Source organism: Pygocentrus nattereri, chromosome 1 (genome assembly GCF_015220715.1).
Source record: "Pygocentrus nattereri isolate fPygNat1 chromosome 1, fPygNat1.pri, whole genome shotgun sequence".
In the NCBI taxonomy this organism is placed as follows: domain Eukaryota; kingdom Metazoa; phylum Chordata; class Actinopteri; order Characiformes; family Serrasalmidae; genus Pygocentrus; species Pygocentrus nattereri.
In genome coordinates, this window is record NC_051211.1 from 44,986,138 (window position 1) to 45,005,924 (window position 19,787).

At 38.5% G+C, this 19,787-nt stretch overlaps 1 protein-coding gene and 1 long non-coding RNA gene across 2 annotated transcripts in view; both read left to right on the forward strand.

Moving 5' to 3' along the window:
• The window catches only part of LOC119263263 (deleted in malignant brain tumors 1 protein-like), a 29,985-nt gene extending 20,948 nt beyond the window's left edge, over positions 1–9,037 (forward strand). Inside the window, exons 14-26 of the mRNA XM_037538077.1 lie at positions 1,146–1,460; positions 1,689–1,994; positions 2,197–2,268; positions 3,081–3,395; positions 4,338–4,391; positions 4,480–4,638; positions 4,768–4,857; positions 6,506–6,568; positions 6,906–6,968; positions 7,056–7,133; positions 7,519–7,581; positions 7,700–7,762; positions 7,966–9,037. Of these exons, the coding sequence (XP_037393974.1) occupies positions 1,146–1,460; positions 1,689–1,994; positions 2,197–2,268; positions 3,081–3,395; positions 4,338–4,391; positions 4,480–4,638; positions 4,768–4,857; positions 6,506–6,568; positions 6,906–6,968; positions 7,056–7,133; positions 7,519–7,581; positions 7,700–7,762; positions 7,966–8,012 (1,688 nt within the window). The 3' untranslated portion in view covers positions 8,013–9,037. The remainder of the gene's footprint in view (positions 1–1,145; positions 1,461–1,688; positions 1,995–2,196; positions 2,269–3,080; positions 3,396–4,337; positions 4,392–4,479; positions 4,639–4,767; positions 4,858–6,505; positions 6,569–6,905; positions 6,969–7,055; positions 7,134–7,518; positions 7,582–7,699; positions 7,763–7,965) is intronic.
• A 6,980-nt stretch (positions 9,038–16,017) lies between these two features.
• LOC119263795 lies at positions 16,018–16,563 on the forward strand. The gene is made up of 3 exons (XR_005130525.1): positions 16,018–16,082; positions 16,189–16,251; positions 16,497–16,563. It is a non-coding gene; the product is annotated as an uncharacterized LOC119263795 (long non-coding RNA).
• The last annotated feature ends 3,224 nt before the right edge of the window (positions 16,564–19,787 follow it).

A 19,787-nucleotide genomic window follows, 5' to 3' on the forward strand; every position in this document is an offset into this window, starting at 1 on the left:
TGAGAGCGTTTGGCTGTCCAATGACGTTGCATGAATGGCAGTTCGAAAACTCGAACCCCGGAGAAGCGGAAGATGATGGATGGATGGATGGATGGATAGTTAAGCATGGACACTGTCTACATGTATAAGAACATATTGTAGCACTCACTGCCGTCAGAAGACCCAGTTTATCCACAAGTCTTTGTGCTCTATTAAAGAGCAGTTCACTCTGAGCTTAAACTGCATCCTGTTCTCTCAGTCGTCAGCCCTGAATTCACCACTGCACTCTCAGCGCTCAGCTCCAACCAACTCTGCTCTTCCAGTTTTTAAAGCATAAACACAGCCAGCTGGCCATCCCCACTCTTCAGAATAAGAGTCCTTAGCAGAATAACCAGGAAGTAACATGACATGCATTTCTTCAACATGCTACACTACCCCCCTTACAAAAGACCCCACCCCTTAGGACTACAAAGTCTTTGAACAAAACTGGGAATTGCCCCACCTCCTAGGGTGCATTGGGGTGGAGGACTCCTAAGGCTGAAGAGTCATCCACACCCCTGTACTGTGTGGCTTGCTCGAGGTCCATTTGGCACCCATGATTTCTAAAAATGTCTAGACCCAGAATTCACATGCCTTGGACCTTGATGACTCATGTCCAACAGAGCAGATCATGAATCTCCTTCAATGTGACAGAAGTCTGATATGGAAGTTTACCACACCATAGCCACTGTTTGTTTTCTGCCTGTGCTGTTTTTTTGTTTGTTTGTTTGTTTGTTAGTTTTTTTGGCTAGGCCAGCATTTTTAAACTGCTTACTGAGTAGATCACATCGTATATGAGCAACATTTATATTTTATGGGTAATATTTAATGTTAAAATTCAGGTTAGTTTGACAGCATTTGATGAAAAACGTATTTGGTAGTTGCAGTGAAAGCTCCATTAAGTAACCTAAAGGGTGTATCCTGATACAAAGAAGAGCTTTTCTCGGAAACCTGAGTTAAGTTTTGGCTCCTGAATTTCATAGAAAATTCTCCATTATTTTCTCAATGCAGGAAATTATTACGTGGAATAAATTTATTATGAAACTGGAACAAACAAATTACTAGGACAGAATTTGAAAGTCTCCTTTCTTCATGACTTCATCACTTTTCTAAATGTGTAATTTTAGCTCACAGCTCCATCAGGCTGGTTGGTTCTGTGGGAGACTGTGCAGGAAGGCTGGAGGTTTTCCACAGTGGCTCATGGGGGACAGTGTGTGATGACTTGTGGGATATTGAGGATGCGCAGGTGGTTTGTAGACAGTTGCAATGTGGAGTTGCTCTCAGTGCTCCGGTACCAGCCCAGTTTGGACCTGGAACTGGACCCATATGGCTGAATGAGGTGGAGTGTGAGGGAAACGAGACGTCCCTGTTTAACTGCAGATTTCAGATGTGTGGAGAAGATGAATGTGGCCACATGGAGGACGTAGGAGTCGTATGTTCCGGTAAAGTACTGACTGACATTCTTATAGATAGTGTACAGACATGTAGCTTATCACAGCTGTGGATTACTCACAATGTGTAAACTGATGTGAAGAAAGGCAAACAATATGAATTTATTTTTCAACTTATCAATGCAAAGATTCTGTTCTGCTTAATTTATAAAAAATGTAACACAAAGTTGATTCTAAAATACCTCCAAGACTTAATAGTAAGTGTCCTTCTCCCACCAGAGTTTAAAGAGATCAGACTCACTGAGGGCTGTCAGGGGAATCTGGAAGTGTTCTACAATGAAACCTGGGGTAATGTGTGTACAAATAACATGGATGAAGAAGTAGCAAATTTGGTCTGTCAAGAGTTGAACTGTGGAAGATCAGGCAGTTTGAGCCAAACCAAAGCAAGAGTGGAATCAGCTCCTAACTGGCTGGATGATCTGAAATGTAGGAAGCATGACTCCAATCTGTGGCAGTGTCCATCTTCAGCCTGGGGACAGAACAGCTGTGATAATCTAAATGAAGTGGCTCACATTACCTGCTCAGGTAGGCAGTTTCTCTCTCTAGTTGATATTACCATAGTAGAATTATTTGCGTCTGACAGAAGACATAAAAACGACGGCAGAAGTGCGGATCTGAGATTTGTGAAATGAAATTGGTTGTATGATTTTGTGGTCTTTAAAGTTATGTGTGAGAACAAAGCAGTTCATTGGTTAATAATGTTAATAGATGTTTTCTCTATTAACAGGAGAGATAAATCATTCTTTGCTGCAAAACCATCTGAAATGCTCCTCATTTCCAAACCAGAGTCAATGCTCAAGTAAGGACACTCAAACACAACAGAGTTCAGAGTTTGAAAAATGAGATGATGTGCTAAGAACAAGTGTTCCTGCATTCTAATGCTCAGTGCCGTCAGGTCTCGAATATTTGAACGTCAACAAAGTTGTTGTTATTTTAATTTTCACTACATTGAACTGGAGTTGAAATTAGACATTTAACTTTAATTTGAGCATACTTATATTCAAGTCTAGTAAAGATGTAGGAATTACAATTTCCATACATACCCCTCAATTTTAGGGGCTAAAAAGTAAGTAAACCAAAGGCTGTTCTTCTGATCAATGGCCAGGTGAGTGATACACCACAATATGTCACATACATGTCAACAGAGAAAATATAGCGTTCACGTAAATGCAGAGGATTTACCATATGGAGTAAACCACTGGTAAACCTCAAAAAACAAAAGATCTAGTGTAGGTACAGTATAGTACCTTGTACTTCTTATGGACAGATGGGAAGAGATACATGTGGAGAAAGGAGAGAGCTGCAAATGATCCAAAGCATATTACCTTATCTGTCAAGCTTGGTGGGGGTAGTGTTATGATGATATGATGGTGATAGAAAACTAAAAATAATGCTGATGTCCAAATATTTATAGATGTGACTGTACATTCTTAACTGTTTTTCAGACTCATCTAAGCTTCAATTTTGCAATTGTTGACCCCAAATATTGTTTTCCCACAGTAGCAATGCATGCATACTGACGTTTTCTATAAACTATATTGTTGTGAGTTTTGAAAATGCGGTAATTATCATTGTTACTGTGTCTCTTCATATGTCGTGTGTGTGATATAGAGCACCTGCCTCTCAGGCTGAGTGGAGGGAATGGAAGCTGCTCTGGGAGGCTGGAGGTGTATCACAACACTGAGTGGGGCTCCGTCTGTGATAATCAGTGGGACATCAGGGAGGCTCAGGTGATCTGCAGGCAGCTGGGCTGTGGGCCGGCGCTGAGTGCTGATGGGAGTGCTGTCTTTGGTGCTGGTGTAGGGCCTATCTGGCTGAACAGAGTGAAGTGTAGAGGGAATGAGATTCACCTGTGGGACTGTCCTCATTCCCTGAAGGACCACGCTGACTGTTCCCACAGTCAGGACGCTGGAGTCACCTGTACAGGTTAGATAGAATCTGGTAACTTTTAGTATTGATAATCTTATCAACATTTTTCTACTGCATTTTATTATGAATATAAAATAATCTTCAGATAATGTTAAAAAGCCTAGAAAACAGTCTTGGGTTTGTAACTCTCTTATTCCAGTACAGCTCTTATAGGTAACTTGTATAACTTCTAAAGAGTTTGTGAGTTGTGTATCTAAAAGCTAATTTCAAACTACAACTGTAACTTTATTCATCACCATAATAGTTTTAATGTTCTTTTATGTTTGTTTAGTTGTCTTTGTGTTTCTTATCATGAAAAGCAGAAGTGAGGGCAACGTACGTGCTGAGTTCAGCTTAGTCTTGGTCGATTTATAGAGAGTAGGGCAGGAGATTTAGGGTTGTTTAGGTTGCAGGCCCATCCTTACCTGAGGAGGACCATCATGAAAGCAGCTCAACATGCTGCTACCCAGCTACTCAGCTGGTGCAGCGTGTCCTTCTGGTCTCAGTACTGAGCTCAGGGGGCACAGACTGAAAGGCAAAATGTGTCTCTGTCTGTGGCTGTAATGGTTTCTGGCCAGACTGGCTGAAGTGACATTTACTCTCACACCAGACTAGTTTCCCCATAAGTGCCCACAATGGTGGCCACGCCCATTACTCCCTCCACTTCTACTGCCACAACCCACTGAAACAAGCAGGTTTAAGGTTCTGGGTTTGTTGTTTCTGGTGTTGTGATCTGGACTAGTGCTCCTCTGATGAGTATCACTATGTGTTTGCCTCCATGGCACCAACCTCTTATCGCAATTTAGTTTTGAAAGAAAGAATATCAGATCTGTATTGGTCAATACTTTAAAGCTCTCTCTCTCTCTCTCTCTCTCTTTCTGTCTGTCTCTCTCTCTCTCTCTCTCTCTCTCTCTCTCTCTCAATAATAAAAAGTGAACTTTACCTTTTTTTTTCTTACAGACATATTTGTATCCACCACTGTTACATCCAGAGTAACTACTATTACCATCACAGGTACTGTTTTTGTACATTTCTGTGATTTTTTTGAACATTTTCTAAGTTTAATGTTTCATGGAATTCTATTCTGTATTTTCATTTCTAGCTGGCCAGACAGAGAACGAAACAGTTACTCCTCCACAAACTCTTTCAGCAGCTGTTCCATCCATCTATCCAGTGTCTCTCCTGGTTCTGGGAGCGGTGCTCTTCCTGGCCTTAGTGCTGCTGTTTGCGCTGCTTTACCAGAACAGAGTGCTCAGGAGAGGTAGAGAGAGTCAGAGATCATCTACAATCCACTTTCTATACATTCTTTAAACATCATTAGTCCTTCAGTCTGTCATCAGTCTTCTCTTCTACTGAACTGACTCCATGTTTCCCTCTGTCTCCTTCACAGTGCTCTCTAAGAGGAAGCATAAGACTCAGACTGAGGCAGTCTATGAAGAGATCGACCAGAGAATCATGACTAAGAGAATGACTAAAAAGGGTAAATGATGTAAAGTATTCTAGTAGAGGCAATCCTAATGAGCTCCCCACGATTAGAGAATTTTATGTCTCTTTAAAAATGCTGGAGTTTGAAATCATGAAGGTTGTGAGAATTCCTGGCTAACAGTGGTTGAGCTGGTTGCTGCAGGCTGAAGATTTTCTGTAACAGTTAGCAATCATGTTGAAGGTTAAGAGCTTCCTAAAGTCCCTAAATAGATAACATAAATAAACATCATTGTACAATTAATTGGTAATATGCAGTTGGAACTAATTGTTCCTGGAAAAATGTGAGATTTCCTAATGATATTTCCTTCCAGAACATGTACCAGAACATATTAGAGGAGAATTTAATCTCACTGACCAATTAAGGTGAGAAGGTGGACGTTTTAACAACGACCCCAAACATACAGCCAAAATAGTGCAAAGCTGGTTTCTAATATTTGAGAGGCTAGGCTGCGTTTGTACATGGCTCGTGCACTTGCTTTGCAGTCTCTCACATTTCAGTCCATTTTTTTCAACTTTATGGAGAATTTTTACATTTTGAGTTTAATATAGAGGGCCTTAATAACTTTGGGGAATTAAAGCCTATTGCATAGAGAAATGGACCAAAATGCTGAAAACTTTTTTGCCTCTGTTTTATTTTTTGTACGTATGATTTTTGGGGACATTATGATAAAGAATATAAAGAAAAATACAAAGAAATACATTATGCGAGTGAACTAAAAAAAAAAAATAATAATAATCTGTCTGAATATTTGTTTCCCCTCACTTTTAAACTCACACATGAAATGTATAACTGTGATGACCTAGGGAGGTAAATGTGGCTCTATGGCTCCAAGCAAGAATCTGGTGCTGGTTGACAAGACAGGTAGTGTATATATGTGTATCATTCTCAGCACTGCAGTAACACTGATGTGGTGGTGGTGTGTTAGTGTGTGCTGTGCTGATACGAGTGGATGAGACACAGCAGTCCTGCTGGAGTTTTTAAACACTGTCCACTCCCTGTCCACTCTGTTAGACACTACTACCTTATCAGTCCACCTTGTAGATGTAAAGTCAGAGACAATAGCTCATCTGCTGCTGCACAGTTTGTGTTGGTCATCCTCTAGTCCTTCGTCAGTAGTCATAGGACGCTGCCCACAGGACACTGTTGGCTGGATATTTTTGGTTGGTGGTCTATGCTCAGTCCAGCAGTGACACTGAGGTGTTTAAAAACTCCAGCAGCACTACTGTGTCTGATCCACTCAGACCAAGGCAACACACACTGACACACCACCACCACACACACTAACACACCACCACCACATCAGTGTTACTGCAGTGCTGAGAATGATCCACCACCCAAATAGTACCTGCTCTGGGATTGTCCATGGTGGTCCTGACCACTAAAGAACAAGGTTAAAGGGGGCTAACAAAGTATCAGAGAAATAGATGGACTACAGTCTGTACCTGTAGAACTACAAAGTGCACCTATATAGTAAGTGGAGCTGATAAAAATGGTCAGTGAGCGTAGAAACTAGGAGGGTTATGATGTTTTGTTTCATTGGTGTAGCTTGTATTTTGGCTAGCGTACAGTTCGCTGGTATTAATAGGAGCTTTTATGTGCTTGTGTTTGACATTTTCTGACATTCTGAATGAATTTGTGACAGTAAATATCCTCTCTGAAGAACAACATTCAGGATATGAGGATGTGGATGAGGAGCTTCTCTCAGGTAAGAGAATCAGATCATGTGAGTTTTATACTCTGTTCAACTTGAATATTAGAATTGTCATGGTAAAAATATTCAAATCATCGTATTCATTCTTTAGCCAGGACTTCCAGGCTTGTATAGATTGTTGATTTCTCTTCTGTAGCTGATTAAATCAGACACTCTCGCATTAATGTCTTCAAAATGTTGTGCAGGCTGATGACATTCATGCACAAGATTTGAAACATGCATGTTTCCATCTCCTGAAGTTTGAACATATCACAGTTACTGCTTCAGAAATTAGCTTCTGCAGGAGTGTCAGGCTGATGGAGTGAAACTAACTTTCTTTTTTCTTTTCCAGGAAAGGCTGTGAATGAGGGAAAAGCTGAATATTATAATGATGCCTCCACCCGTAGCCTGAAAAGTGGGTGCCTTTTATGGAGATCCCTTCATTCAAGACTTTATGAAAAGATTAATCAACATTTTGTGAAACATGTTTTGTTTGATTTAGGTGAGGTGGGAACTAGAGACACTCCAGATACCTATGATGATGTCATTTCTGCTGGACACACAACAACTGGAGAAGCAAGTGTGTTCCTGTTTTGTAATTCTTGCATCACTCGTCGGTGCTACAACAAAGCAGCTTTGGTTTGGTTTGAGTAGAAAAAAAGAAATGTTGGTATAACGACTGATAGAGTAGAATTTATGCATCGAGATAATGATCAGAAACCAGGATAATGAGGATTAATCTCTCTCTGCTAAAGAGTCACAGCCAAGTGGAGACATCTGCTTAGTCACATACACAATAGAGCATTTAACACTCTTCTCCATGCATGTCCCATTATACTGTGCTAACAGTGAGTTTCAGAGGAAACTGCTCCTTCCCTTCTCTGTATGGTTGCACTCAGACTCAGAATCATGTGACAGAACTATAAAAATTAAGCTTAGTAGCACTAAAACTGACGTTTTTACAGAGAACAAGGTGGAGCTCTATGATGACGCCGTTCCTGCTGGAGAGAATCTACAGGTTACAGCAGGTCTGTTCCTCTAAAAATTGAAAATTCATGTGAACATGTCGTGAACCAGCATCTGTTCAATAATAAAACCATATTTAATCTTCATGGTATCATAATCTTTCCACATATGCCTGTGCAGTGTACACACCAGAGAACTATGATGATGTCATCACTCCTGGACAGGATTTTGGAGATTCAGCAGGTGAGTCTCCTTTCTACTTTATTGAGGGGTAAACAGTTTTTTTTCTTTCTCTCACACGTCATTGCGCAGTGCTGTTAGATAAACATGGATTTGCATCACTGTAACGTTACATACGTGATGAACGGCGCTGCAGTGATGCATATATGGAGTGATATGCCTGTGTTTAAGATGTTTGTCACTTACTGAAGAACGTTTACTTTCAGGCTATGATGATGTGGAGGTGTCTGAGAAAGAGGCACAAATCATCTGACAGAGACCCAAATAATGCGTCTACTCAGGAAATGACATTCGAGCTTCTTAAAATCAGCCAAAGTTTGAACAACAACAAATTATTTTATATTCTTCTTGAAGATGTTTGTATTCTTGTGACTGTGCTATTTTTTTACTCAGGAAGAGCAAAATGTTCTATTTAACTAATTGCATTCTAAGCCACTTTGCTTTCTTTTTCAAAAAAAAATGAAATTTAAAAACTTCAAAGAAAAACTGCTTAAATACACACATTAGCTTTAATTTCATGGCCTGTGAATGTTATTTACATTTCATTTCTTGCTTTATTCATTTGCTTTGCTGCTCTTTGTAGCTGCTCATCAGTGAGGCTACAAATTCTGTATTATGCAAATGTTTATTCAGTTCAGTCCTGATTATATAGAGTAATAAGTAAATGAACAGCTCTTCATGTTTCACTGTAAAGAGCAGAGACAGATGAAGGTGTTTTAGGTTGGAGATGCTGATCATTTTAGCAGCACATAAGTGATAAATATCATGATGTCATCATCAATAGTGGTTTTTTTTTCTTATTCATTAGAATTTTCTGGGGGAATGACATGATACAGCCTACATACATGATACAGTACTCCTATAACCAGCACAGCAATCACAGCTGACCTGCTGTCTCAGCAAATGAGCTGAGCACTGACCAGTCAGACTGCTGATTAGAGGAGTAAAGCAGTTTGTGTTGCAGCCGTAGTCAAACTACATGTCAACATCTAGAGAGATTATTACAATTTTAGAAAAAATCCATGGGAGTAGGATAATTGTTAGCTGGAAATTTAAAGATTTAATACCATATTATTTTTCTTTGCTTGCTTATATTTTATGGCCACAGAATATTTTAAAGTGGTCTTTTGTTGTTGTTTTTTTTTCTCCTGAAATCTGGAGGTGCTGGATCCCACTCAGCACTCCTCCTTCCCCCATCGTTGCTTCAGAGTATATTTTGCCTGATTAACAGTTCAATCATTGATGTGAAATGAAAATAAAAGCTGATATTTTGCTGTAGATCATGTTTATAAGGATACATGACAATCACACGCTTTTCAAGACAGCTCATATAAACTTATATACACATTTAGAAAGGCTTATTCTAATAAGCAGTTGCTGGCATTAAGGCTGCTTTTGTCAGATTCACTGTCAAATTGACATGATGCTTTTGTGAAATGACAGATGTTATGACAGCTGACTTTTTAGTAGGATTGTGTCCATTTTACAGTTTATGTCCTGTTTGTAATAGTGTCCACTTCACATGCAAAATAAAATAATACACTGGACATTTTAATCCTGTGAAAATTTCAAACCCATTTTGTTGCCAGAAATGACACAAAATGGGCCGAAACTGTTCTACATCAAGGTAGATTCTTTATTGATTATTGAATATTGTGTATGGAAAAGTAACGTCTTATAGCACCACCATCAGGAGAGAAAGGAAAGATGTGACTCCATGAAGCTGCAGTTTAAGTGACAGAATGAAAAAAAACTAGATCACAAACTGCTCATTTACTTAAGAGCCAAACAGGATAAAATGTACATAACTCATGCTAGATTTCCACAATTACTAATCATAACATCTTATATCAGCACAGAGAAGCTCACTTTACTTATAAAGGGCAGAGAAAATATACAGAACTCTGTCATTACAGAGCATCAGTGTCAAAACCCTCAGATATAAACATAATAGAATAGATTTTCATTCAGTGTTCACACGGTGTCAAAGCATCTTTGGAGCAGTGCTCACTTTTGTTTTGCAAGCAGCCTCACTTGTGAAGCGTGTAACTTACCACAAATACACTGAGCTACAAAGTCAGTTTGTTTAACATGCTGTGATTTCACCCTAGAACGTGTTGTGACACCTGATGTCAACAAAAACCTGTTACTTTATGAGAACTGCAGCTTACTGGAATAAGATTTTATAACCGTTCACATAAGTTTATGTCAGCTGTCATAAAAGGCTTAAAATGTTAAGACATTTTTTAAACTAAATATATAATTTAATTATTGAAAATGATTTTCATTCTAAATTAATACATCATATGGTCATTGCTGAGACTGAATTGTGTTAAAAGATTAAATTTATTATGGCTGAACAGAGTTAGTGATTTTTAATTAAACAGTAAATGTGATTCCAAACTAGAAAGTGTTCTACAAAGTAAATATGCCAGGGTGGAGTCCTCTTCTTCACCATGACTGTCACAAACAGTGGTGTAATATGCAGAACATTATAGCAACTCTGATAATAAAGTGTGATTTTTGTCATAAATGTTTGTCTTTTTTTTTTTTATCTCTATATAAAAAAGTTAGAAAAACTAGTTTTTAATAAATTGTTTTAAACTGGAAAAAGATGGAGGCTTTGAGAGGAAATACAGCTGAAATTCTACACTGACAAGCTCTTTATATTACTGATTAAACAGTTATTGATAGCAAAGAAAGCATTTACAAATTTTTTAACTCTTTAACTGCCCCGGTGTACGTCATGCTTGACGAGTGGCCTCAGCTGCGTTACATTAGACTTGCAGCTTCAATTTTCAGGTAAGTCGGTATTCAGGAGCAAGCAGTTTGTTACAATTCATAGAGCTGGAGATGGATATAAAAAGATATCAAAGCATTTTGTCATACCAGTAGCAATTTATAAAGACCATAATCCAGAAATGGAAGAAACACTGACACATTTAAACTCCACCAGAAACTGGACGACCAAGCAAACACTCCTGCTTTGTCTTAAATAAAATGTTCAACCACATCAACCTTTTGCAGGTAAGATTGGACGCTCCACATTGAAGATGCTGTGCTTAACCATCCAAGACCCAAAACCCACTACTCTCTATTAATAGGCTGCCCCTCTCTGTGTACCCCTGCATAACAATGATCAAATGTAAAACTCCAGACTGACTGTCAATCCATCTGTAAAGAACTGGTGTTGAATCTGTCGTCTCATCACTGCCACCTGATAACAAACTGCATCTCACTGATGAAGTCATTTTGACAATCTTTGAGTTCATTTCCACTCAGAATTCCCAAAAATCAACAACCTCCTAAAATACATCCCCCAGAGCGCATCCACTGCATCCCCAAACCACAGTAATGCCTTAAATCAGTGTTTCTCAGCTCTGGTCCTGGAGGCGTACTGGCCTGCACATTTAGTGTTTACCCTGCACCCAACACACCAGATCCAACTGATCAGCTCTTTTACAGCTCATTATAGACTTAAAGTGGCTACGTTAAATGAGGAAAAGCATTAATATATGCAGGGCAGTGGGCCTCCAGAGCCAGATATGAGAAGCCCTGCCTTAGTTGACTCAGACATACCTATAAAACTGTGTTCTGCCCTCCACTAGAGTCTCCTTCTTCCTTTAATCTGCTTTAATGGTCCTTCTCTCTCCTCTGCATCAACAGTGTGATACACTGTACTGTAATAACATGAAGCTAAAGGCCTATATAACAGCATATTTATATCACTGTGGTAATTCTGTATGTGATGTGGTAAATATGTGATCAGCTGATAAGAATCTGTTTGGCAGCTGAAGCTGTTCATCCTTTGAAGTTCTTGGTTTAGTGGAGGAGCAGGAAGCTGTGGATCAGCAGGTGTGTGTAGAGGAGCAGGAGAGAGAGAGAGAGCTAGGGATGTGGTGAAGAGGGAGAGGGGGGTAGAGAAGAGAGTCAAGTTGAGTGGTCTGTATTTATCTTTATGTATCCTTATACACAAGTACATAAATATTAAATATACAGAAATTGAGAATTTCATAGCATATATATATCCATATATACACTGATCAGCCATAACATTATGACCACCTCCTTGTTTCTACACTCATTGTCCATTTTATCAGCTACTCTTACTATATAGGTGCACTTTGTAGTCCATCGGTTTCTCTGCATGCTTTGTTAGCCCCCTTTTACCCTGTTCTTCAGTCGTCAGGACCCCCATGGATCCTAACAGAGCAGGTGCTAATTGGGTGGTGGATCATTCTTGGCACTGCAGTAACACTGACATTGTGGTGGTGTGTTAGTGTGTGTTGCGCTGGTCTGAGTGGATCAGACACAGCAGTGCTGCTGGAGTTTTTATGTTATATTACAAATGAATATTGCTGCTGTCTGAAGAAAACCTAATATCTCCTTTTTTACATTTTTCGGTTTTTGACATAATTTGAAAACACCTGTTACCCTTTACATTGTGTGTAAATTTCTTGATGAATGAAATAAAAGAAAAGATGCCAAATGGCTTGGGAAAATCTCTGATTCCACTGACTCACATTAAGAGTAAAGCAGATTCTTTCTTCTTCTGTAAAGTTACGATTTTGGAGATACGAAGTTTTCACCCAACAACAGCGATAAACAGCAGTTTGGACTGAACTTCTTTAACTAATAATGACACTCCGCATGTACGTGTGTGTGTGTGTGTGTGTGTGTGTGTGTGTGTGTGTGAGCTGGTTATTAGTGTGTGGATCAGCTCTCTGCAGGTGCAGCATTAATGCTGTATTACACTGGAGTGTAAATTAGATATTTTATTCTTTTTATTTTAGATTTTAAAGCTGTTTGTGAGCTTATGAAAGTGTGTTAAACTGAACACAGCTTTCACAAGCTCACAAACAGATCATACCTAAAATATGAGCATTTCATATCATCACCAGGGACATAAATGTAAAAATTCTGCCTCCAAACAAAATCTTTAGTAAGTATCAGTTGAGAAATAATGAAAAAAATAGCTGCTAATAGTATTTCAATACATACTGCAAGGAATTTTCATAAAAGTGTTCCCAGCTTTCCTATTTAGAAAACCAGCAAAGCAGAAGACAATCATAGATTTGTGTTCTGCTGATTTTCCTGACAGAAATGCTGTGTTACCCAAGTGGTCTTCTGCTGAGCAATGGAATAGAGACATAAGTTAAGCAGTTAAGTTATATTTCAACTATGAAATATATGAATTATTAAAATCATACAGAGTTTTAGTTGTTACCACTTAGAACAACATAAAAGCTCACAATTTATCCTTTATCTAAATATGACACTGATTCCCATCACAGTCTTGAAACTCTCAAAATATGTGATGTGAACACTGCATATTAGAAATGAAACAAAGAGCAAAAATATGTATTTCCTCAAAATAAAAACAGCTATTTTGCCACTCATGCATCTTGAAATTGCTGTGTGAATGAGATAATTTAGGAAAAAGATATTAAACTGTCTTAAAAAAATCTAAATCTGTGCTAAACATATCAGAACATCCTTGCTTACAGGAACTCTTAAGCTAAGTTAACTTATGAACTTAGAGAGCGTATATTCCTGTTTCCTGCTCTGGGCACAAGCATTTTAGAACCCAGATGGAAGGGCCAAAAAAATATTTAAATCAATATTCATTTAATCTCTAATGTATTAGTAATATATTCCATGTAGTCATTATTGCATTTCTTATATATATATATATATATATATATATATATATATATATATATGTAAACCAATACCAATACCAACCAAAGTAAAACCAATACCTTTGTCAAATATTTATTATCAAAATGAATTATTGAAAAGGTGCATGATCTAGTTATAATCATCTGAGGGGTTGTAATCTCCCATGAAAGTAAACGAAGACATCAGTAAATGAATGATATCCGTAATAATTGTGCATTTCATGTGCTCTTTTTTCCTGATGTTAGAAGTCAGGCTGGTTGGTGGCTCTGGTGGAGAGTGGAGGTTCTTCATGGAGAGACCTGGTCCACAGTGTGTGATGCTGACTTTGACCAGCAGGATGCAGAGGTTGTGTATCGAGAGCTGGGCTGTGGGCTTCCTGTGGAGGTGCTGGGAGGAGCTGCTTTTGGCAGAGGGGAGGGTCAGATGTGGTCAGAGGAGCTTCAGTGTAGAGGCAACGAATCTCAGATTCACTTCTGTCCAACATCTTCACTCAAACACAACTGCTCTCATGACAATGACGTGGGACTGGTGTGTGCTGGTAAGAATTTCAAATATACTTGTTATTTTCTTTATCCTTCCATAATTATTTAACAGTCTTTCACCGCCCTTAAATGTAATTTTAGCTCCCCCCTCCTCCACCCCTAGTAAATGTACATCACTAGTCCCTATCATCTATAGTTTACTCTCATTCACAATATTCTGTAATAGCAGGGAGAGGAGCTGCTGCTGGTGTTGCTCTAATGCAGCACTGCCTCTGCTTTACTAACAGAGATTGATAAACATCACATTCAGCCAATCATATCTGACCTCATACATTGTAAGCCAGTCATATCAGAGCTGGGGGAGGGGCTCTGTTTATGTACTACAAAGTATCCGGTAGCTGAGCTGAAGACAGGATTTTGGCTAAAAGGTCACTAAAATAGACATGATAACACTACCTTATTAAAACACTGTGAATACAACCACTTACACTATGGATTTGGTGGCAAATCATGGTCAGTACAGCTGGATATCTTTTTTGATTTGGTTGCTTAACTCTATCTAGCTAACTTTAGTTAATTTGGGTTTGCGTGAGGTAAAGAAAAGAGGCTAGGCTAACTAACATTAACTAACTTGCTGACAAGCCAATTAGTTTAACCTCATAGAGTCTCTAGTGTAACATCACTTCATAGTAAGGGTGTGAAACAGTGAGGGTGGCAAAGAGCAAAAAGAAGGTTGCTCCCTAATGCTTTCACTCCAGTCCTGCTTAGGTGGGTTACCCTTTTCAAGTCATACTGAGCAAAATTAGAAAAGCTAAGGAAGTCGTGTTTTGTTAGTTGTGATGCCAACCTAAAAGAAGTAAATGACCAGAATGCACCCAACACCTATTTTGAAATAAACATACCAAAAGGACAACAGATTCTTTCTTCAGCAGCAGAGAACTAGTACAAATAAATAGATTGTTTTGGTTATAATGAATTATGAGTAGTACAGTTGTTCAAGGTTGTGACAGAAGGATAGCAGCAAGAGTGAAAGGGAAGGTTTACAAGACAGTAGTGCGTCCTGCTATGATGTATGGTTTGGAGACTGTGGCTCTGTCTAAAAGACAGGAGGCTGAGCTGGAGGTGGCGGAGATGAAGATGCTGAGATTTTCGTTGGGAGTGACAAAGCTGGACAAGATTAGAAATGAGCAGATCAGAGGGACAGTGAAGGTGGAGCAGTTTGGAGATAAAGCCAGAGAGGCCAGGTTGAGATGGTTTGGACATGTGTTGAGGAGGAATAGTGGATATATTGGGCAAAGAATGTTGGAGATGTAGCTGCCGGGTAGAAGGAGAAGAGGTAGACCTCAGAGAAGGTTTATGGATGTAGTGAAGGTGGACATGGAGATGGTTGGTGTGAAAGTAGAGGAGGCAATGGATAGGGCAAGATGGAGGCAGATGATCCGCTGTGGCGACCCCTAAAGGGAGCAGCCGAAAGAAGAAGTATATTTACAAAAAATTAAGTTTATAGGGTAAAACATCAAATGTTGCATTTTTGTACCATTTTCGATTAACCTCTTACATGGCCTGGGCCTTCTTGTGAGCTCAAAGTTTGCACTTTACATACTTCTATAACCTAAGAATAATAAAGGCTTTAGAAAGCCAAGAGCTTTGATATTAGCCAATTCCTCATCTCTGTGATGGTAAATAAGATTTGGTTTTAGTTTGTGTTCCCCAGAAAAGTTCTTGTTGTTAGATTTTTTGTGAACCTTTACATATTTACAAATATATTAGAACAAATTGAATAGGTTTGAATTTTCGTGTGTCTTTCTTTCCCTTTACTGGTAAAGTATTGATAGCCAGTTGTGGATGTTTAAGTTACACATACCCATTTTATCAGTTAGAACTCACTTCCAAGCATGTTGTGTTAAAGATGCCCTTACCCTCCCAGAATGAAGCTATACGTGGATATCTAGATTGCTGCAGCAATTAGGCTACTTCTTTAATAATTTACCTTTTTTGTTACTGCTGAACAAAGACAGTTCCACGTTGTCATGATTTACATTAAAATATCAAGCTTACTGACAATGATACTGACATTTATTTCTACATTTTGATAGAGAACAAGGTGGAGATCTATGATGATGCCATGCCTAATGGAGAGAATTCACACCTTACAGCAGGTTTGTTTCTCTAAAAATAGGAAACGCATTGAGACACACTGTGAATCAGCATCAGTTCAAAAACAAAACCGCTGATATCAAAATTTGTCCATGTATGTTGGTGCAGTGTATACACCAGAAAACTATGATGATGTCATCAGTCCTGGACAGGATTTAGGAGAAGCAGCAAGTAAGTCTATGGAAATTTGATTTAGGTGGCGACATGTGACATTGCACAATACTGGAGGTTGATAGCTCAATGATGTTGCTTGTATTTAAGAAGATTGTCACTTAATGAGCAACTGTCAATACAATGGCAGACTGAGGTCTTCAGCACCAAATATGGGGCAAAAATAGTTAAAATAGTTCTTGCATTAGATATTATGAGATGTATTTTAAATTAAAATTTATTTTATTTTCTTCTTCCACTTTTAGACTACGATGATGTGGTAGAGCTTCCTGAGGCAGAGGGATAGACCATTTGACAGAGACCCAAACAATGCATCTGCTGAAATTACTAAATCACGTTAAAACCTTTTGAAAGTCAACCAAAGATTAAACATTACCAAAATGTGTCTTTTCACATTTTTTTTATACTTTGCGTTATACTCTCTCTCTCTCTCTCTCTCTCTCTCTCTCTCTCTCTCGATAGATAGATAGATAGATAGATAGATAGATAGATAGATAGATAGATAGATAGATAGATAGATAGATAGATAGTGTAAAGCTAATGCTGTGTTAGCTTTACACAAGATGTAACGGGACCGATGTCTTCCACAAAGTACCACCTTTGATCCGTCAGTCGGCAGAATATTATCCCAAAAGTTTTGGGGGTCATCTAGAGACAAGACAAGCCTTTGAGTTCTTTTTGGTCAGCAGTGATTGTGTCTCACAGCTCTCCCATGGATGCCATTTTTGCCCTGTGTCTTTCTTATTGTGAAATCATGTACATTGACCTCAACTGAGGCAAGTGATGACTGCAGTTCTTTAGATGTTCATCTGGGTTCTTTGGTGACCTCTTAGATGTGTCATTGATGCGCTTTTGGTGAAATTTTGGTAGGGCAGCCACTCCTTGAAAGGTTCACCACTGTTACAAATTTTCTCCATTTGTGAGTAAAAGCTCTCACTGTGGTTTGCTGGACTCCCAGAGCCAAAGCATTGTCTTTGTAAACCTTTCCAGACTGATAAATTTCAACAATGTTCCGCATCTGTATTAGAATTTCTATAGAACATGACATTGTCTGCTGTTTTTTGAGATCTTCTATCCTGCTTCACATTGCCAAATATTGCCACATTGAAGTGATGTTTAGATTCAACTGGCAGTAATCATGCCTGAGTGTGGCTAGTGAAATTGAATCTTATAGTCAATTAAATTTGGTTAACTGGTTGATTTACTAGCTAAGGTGGCAATTACTTTTTCACACAGGGCCAGGTAGGACAGCATTTTTCCTTCAATAAATGAAATATCATTTAAAAACACTTTTACTTATCTTTTGTCAAATATTAAAGTAAGTTTGATGATCACAGCACTGTACATTCAGTATTGCAAAATATTTATTCAGTTCAGTACTGATTGTGTAGCTCAGGGGTGCCCAATTTAGGTCCTGGAGACCACCCTGAAGATTTTATCTCTAACCATAATGTAGCACAGTTGATCCAGTTATTGAAGGCCTTCAGGTGCATTTGACTAATAGAGCCAGTTGTGTTTGATCTGAACTATCCAAGGTGGTGAAACTCCAGGACCATAATTGGGCCTTTATACACTCACCTGCCACATTATTAGTTGCTTGTTAACATCCAGTGAGCAGCAGTTGTGTGGACGAAAATGCCTTGTTGCTGTTAGAGGTCAGAGGAGAATGGACAGACTGGTTAGAGATGATAGGCAACAGTAATTCAAATAACAACCAAAATCTCTGAGGAATGTTTCTAACACCTTGTTGAAAGTATGCCACGAAGAATTAAGGAAGTTCTGAAGGCAAAAGGGGGTCCAACCTTTTACTAGCAAGGCATACATAATAAAGTGGCCGGTGAGTATATGATATGGTGTAATAAGCAAATGAGCAGATATCCATATATCACTCTACAGAGCAGAGACACAGAATGTTTTAAGTTGGAAGTGTAGCATAAAAGAGATGATGTCATGCTAGATAGTGGTTGGTGTAGTGTAGTGGGTGACACCTCTGCCTTCTACACTGTGTGATTACTGTCATTAAAATATTGTTTCTGTTTTACTCTCTGTAGAGTTAGAATGTATTGTGTCTGTGCAACTTTGATGATCTTTGATGAACTTTTAAAGTGGAACAATATGGAAACGCTGAGAGAGAAAATACGGCTTAAATCATACATTGATGTACTCTTGACATTATATATGCAGCCATTACTGACAGCAAAGAATTTAGGATTTTTTTAATAATTTAAATTTTCCCAAGTTACATTAAAATTCATTTTAGTGTACCTACAGCATAAAAGTCAACATTTTATGCTGTAGGTACAATCTTAAAAAAGATGATTCTGTATAGAATCTGAAACAGGTTCTGTGTAGCATCAAAAAGGGTGCTATGTAGAACCCTTTTATAAAAGAACCATTTAATCATGCAAGGGGTTCTTTTAGTTCTCATGGTTCAAGGCTATATGGAACCATTTCTTTATCAAAGAATGCTTGATGAATCACCTTTTTAAAGTGTGTATACAATCATTCAGTAAATAACCTCATCTATACTTGTATGGCCATAGAATTTTAGTAATGTTTTAACAGTATAATAAGTGTAGGATTGAGTACTTTTACCACCACTGTTAATACAGTCAGTTAAATGAGTGTTACATTTATATAAGTGGACATGTGCAATTCGATGAAATGTAGCGTGTTGTGATAATTCTTGTATTGATCGTTAGGCAGCTGATGTTAAACTGTATCGTCCTGTGAAGATTCCAGGTTTGGACAGACAGAGAAACCACACTCCAGAGCTAAACCATACTAAAGTCTCCTTTAATCACAATTCAGTTAATAAAATAATGGGAGAATAAAAGAAACTCAAACTTCAGATCCATGCTTGTCTTTATTTATTGTTTTTATTGCTTAGTCCAAAGGTTTTCATAGCTTCAGGTTTACATTCCAACACATGGTTCCACTGGTTTAATCAACTGACCTTGATCTTCAAACAACTGATCATGTGGGTTCCTGCTTTTGTTCCTGGTTAAAAAACATTAAATCATTTCAGCCTTTTGCAGATGAAATTGGACCCTCATTAAACACACTGTGCTTAGCCATCGAAGACCCATAACCTACTACTGAGACAGTTATAAATAGGCTACTCCACCCCACTAAATTTATTATTATTTTTTAATGAAGAACAGGTGTTGAATCTGTCGTCTCACCCCTGTCACCTGATAACAAATAACATCTCAGTGTTACAGTCCTTTCCAGCTAAAATCAACAACCTCCTGAAAAGCTATTCCTCAGAGCCTACCCACTGCATCCCTAAACCACAGAAATACCTTAAATGGCTGATACATCCCTACAAAACTCTGCTTTGTGCCCACTAGATTCTTCTCATACCTGTAATCCACTTTTTACAGCAGGAGAAACCAAAGTCTGTCTCTCTCCTCTGCACTGACATTAAAATGTAATTTACTATAATGACAAAGCTGATGGCTGCTTTATATCACAGCATATTTACAGTTGTGCAGTAATTCTGTATGTGATGTGGTAAATATGTGATCAGCTGA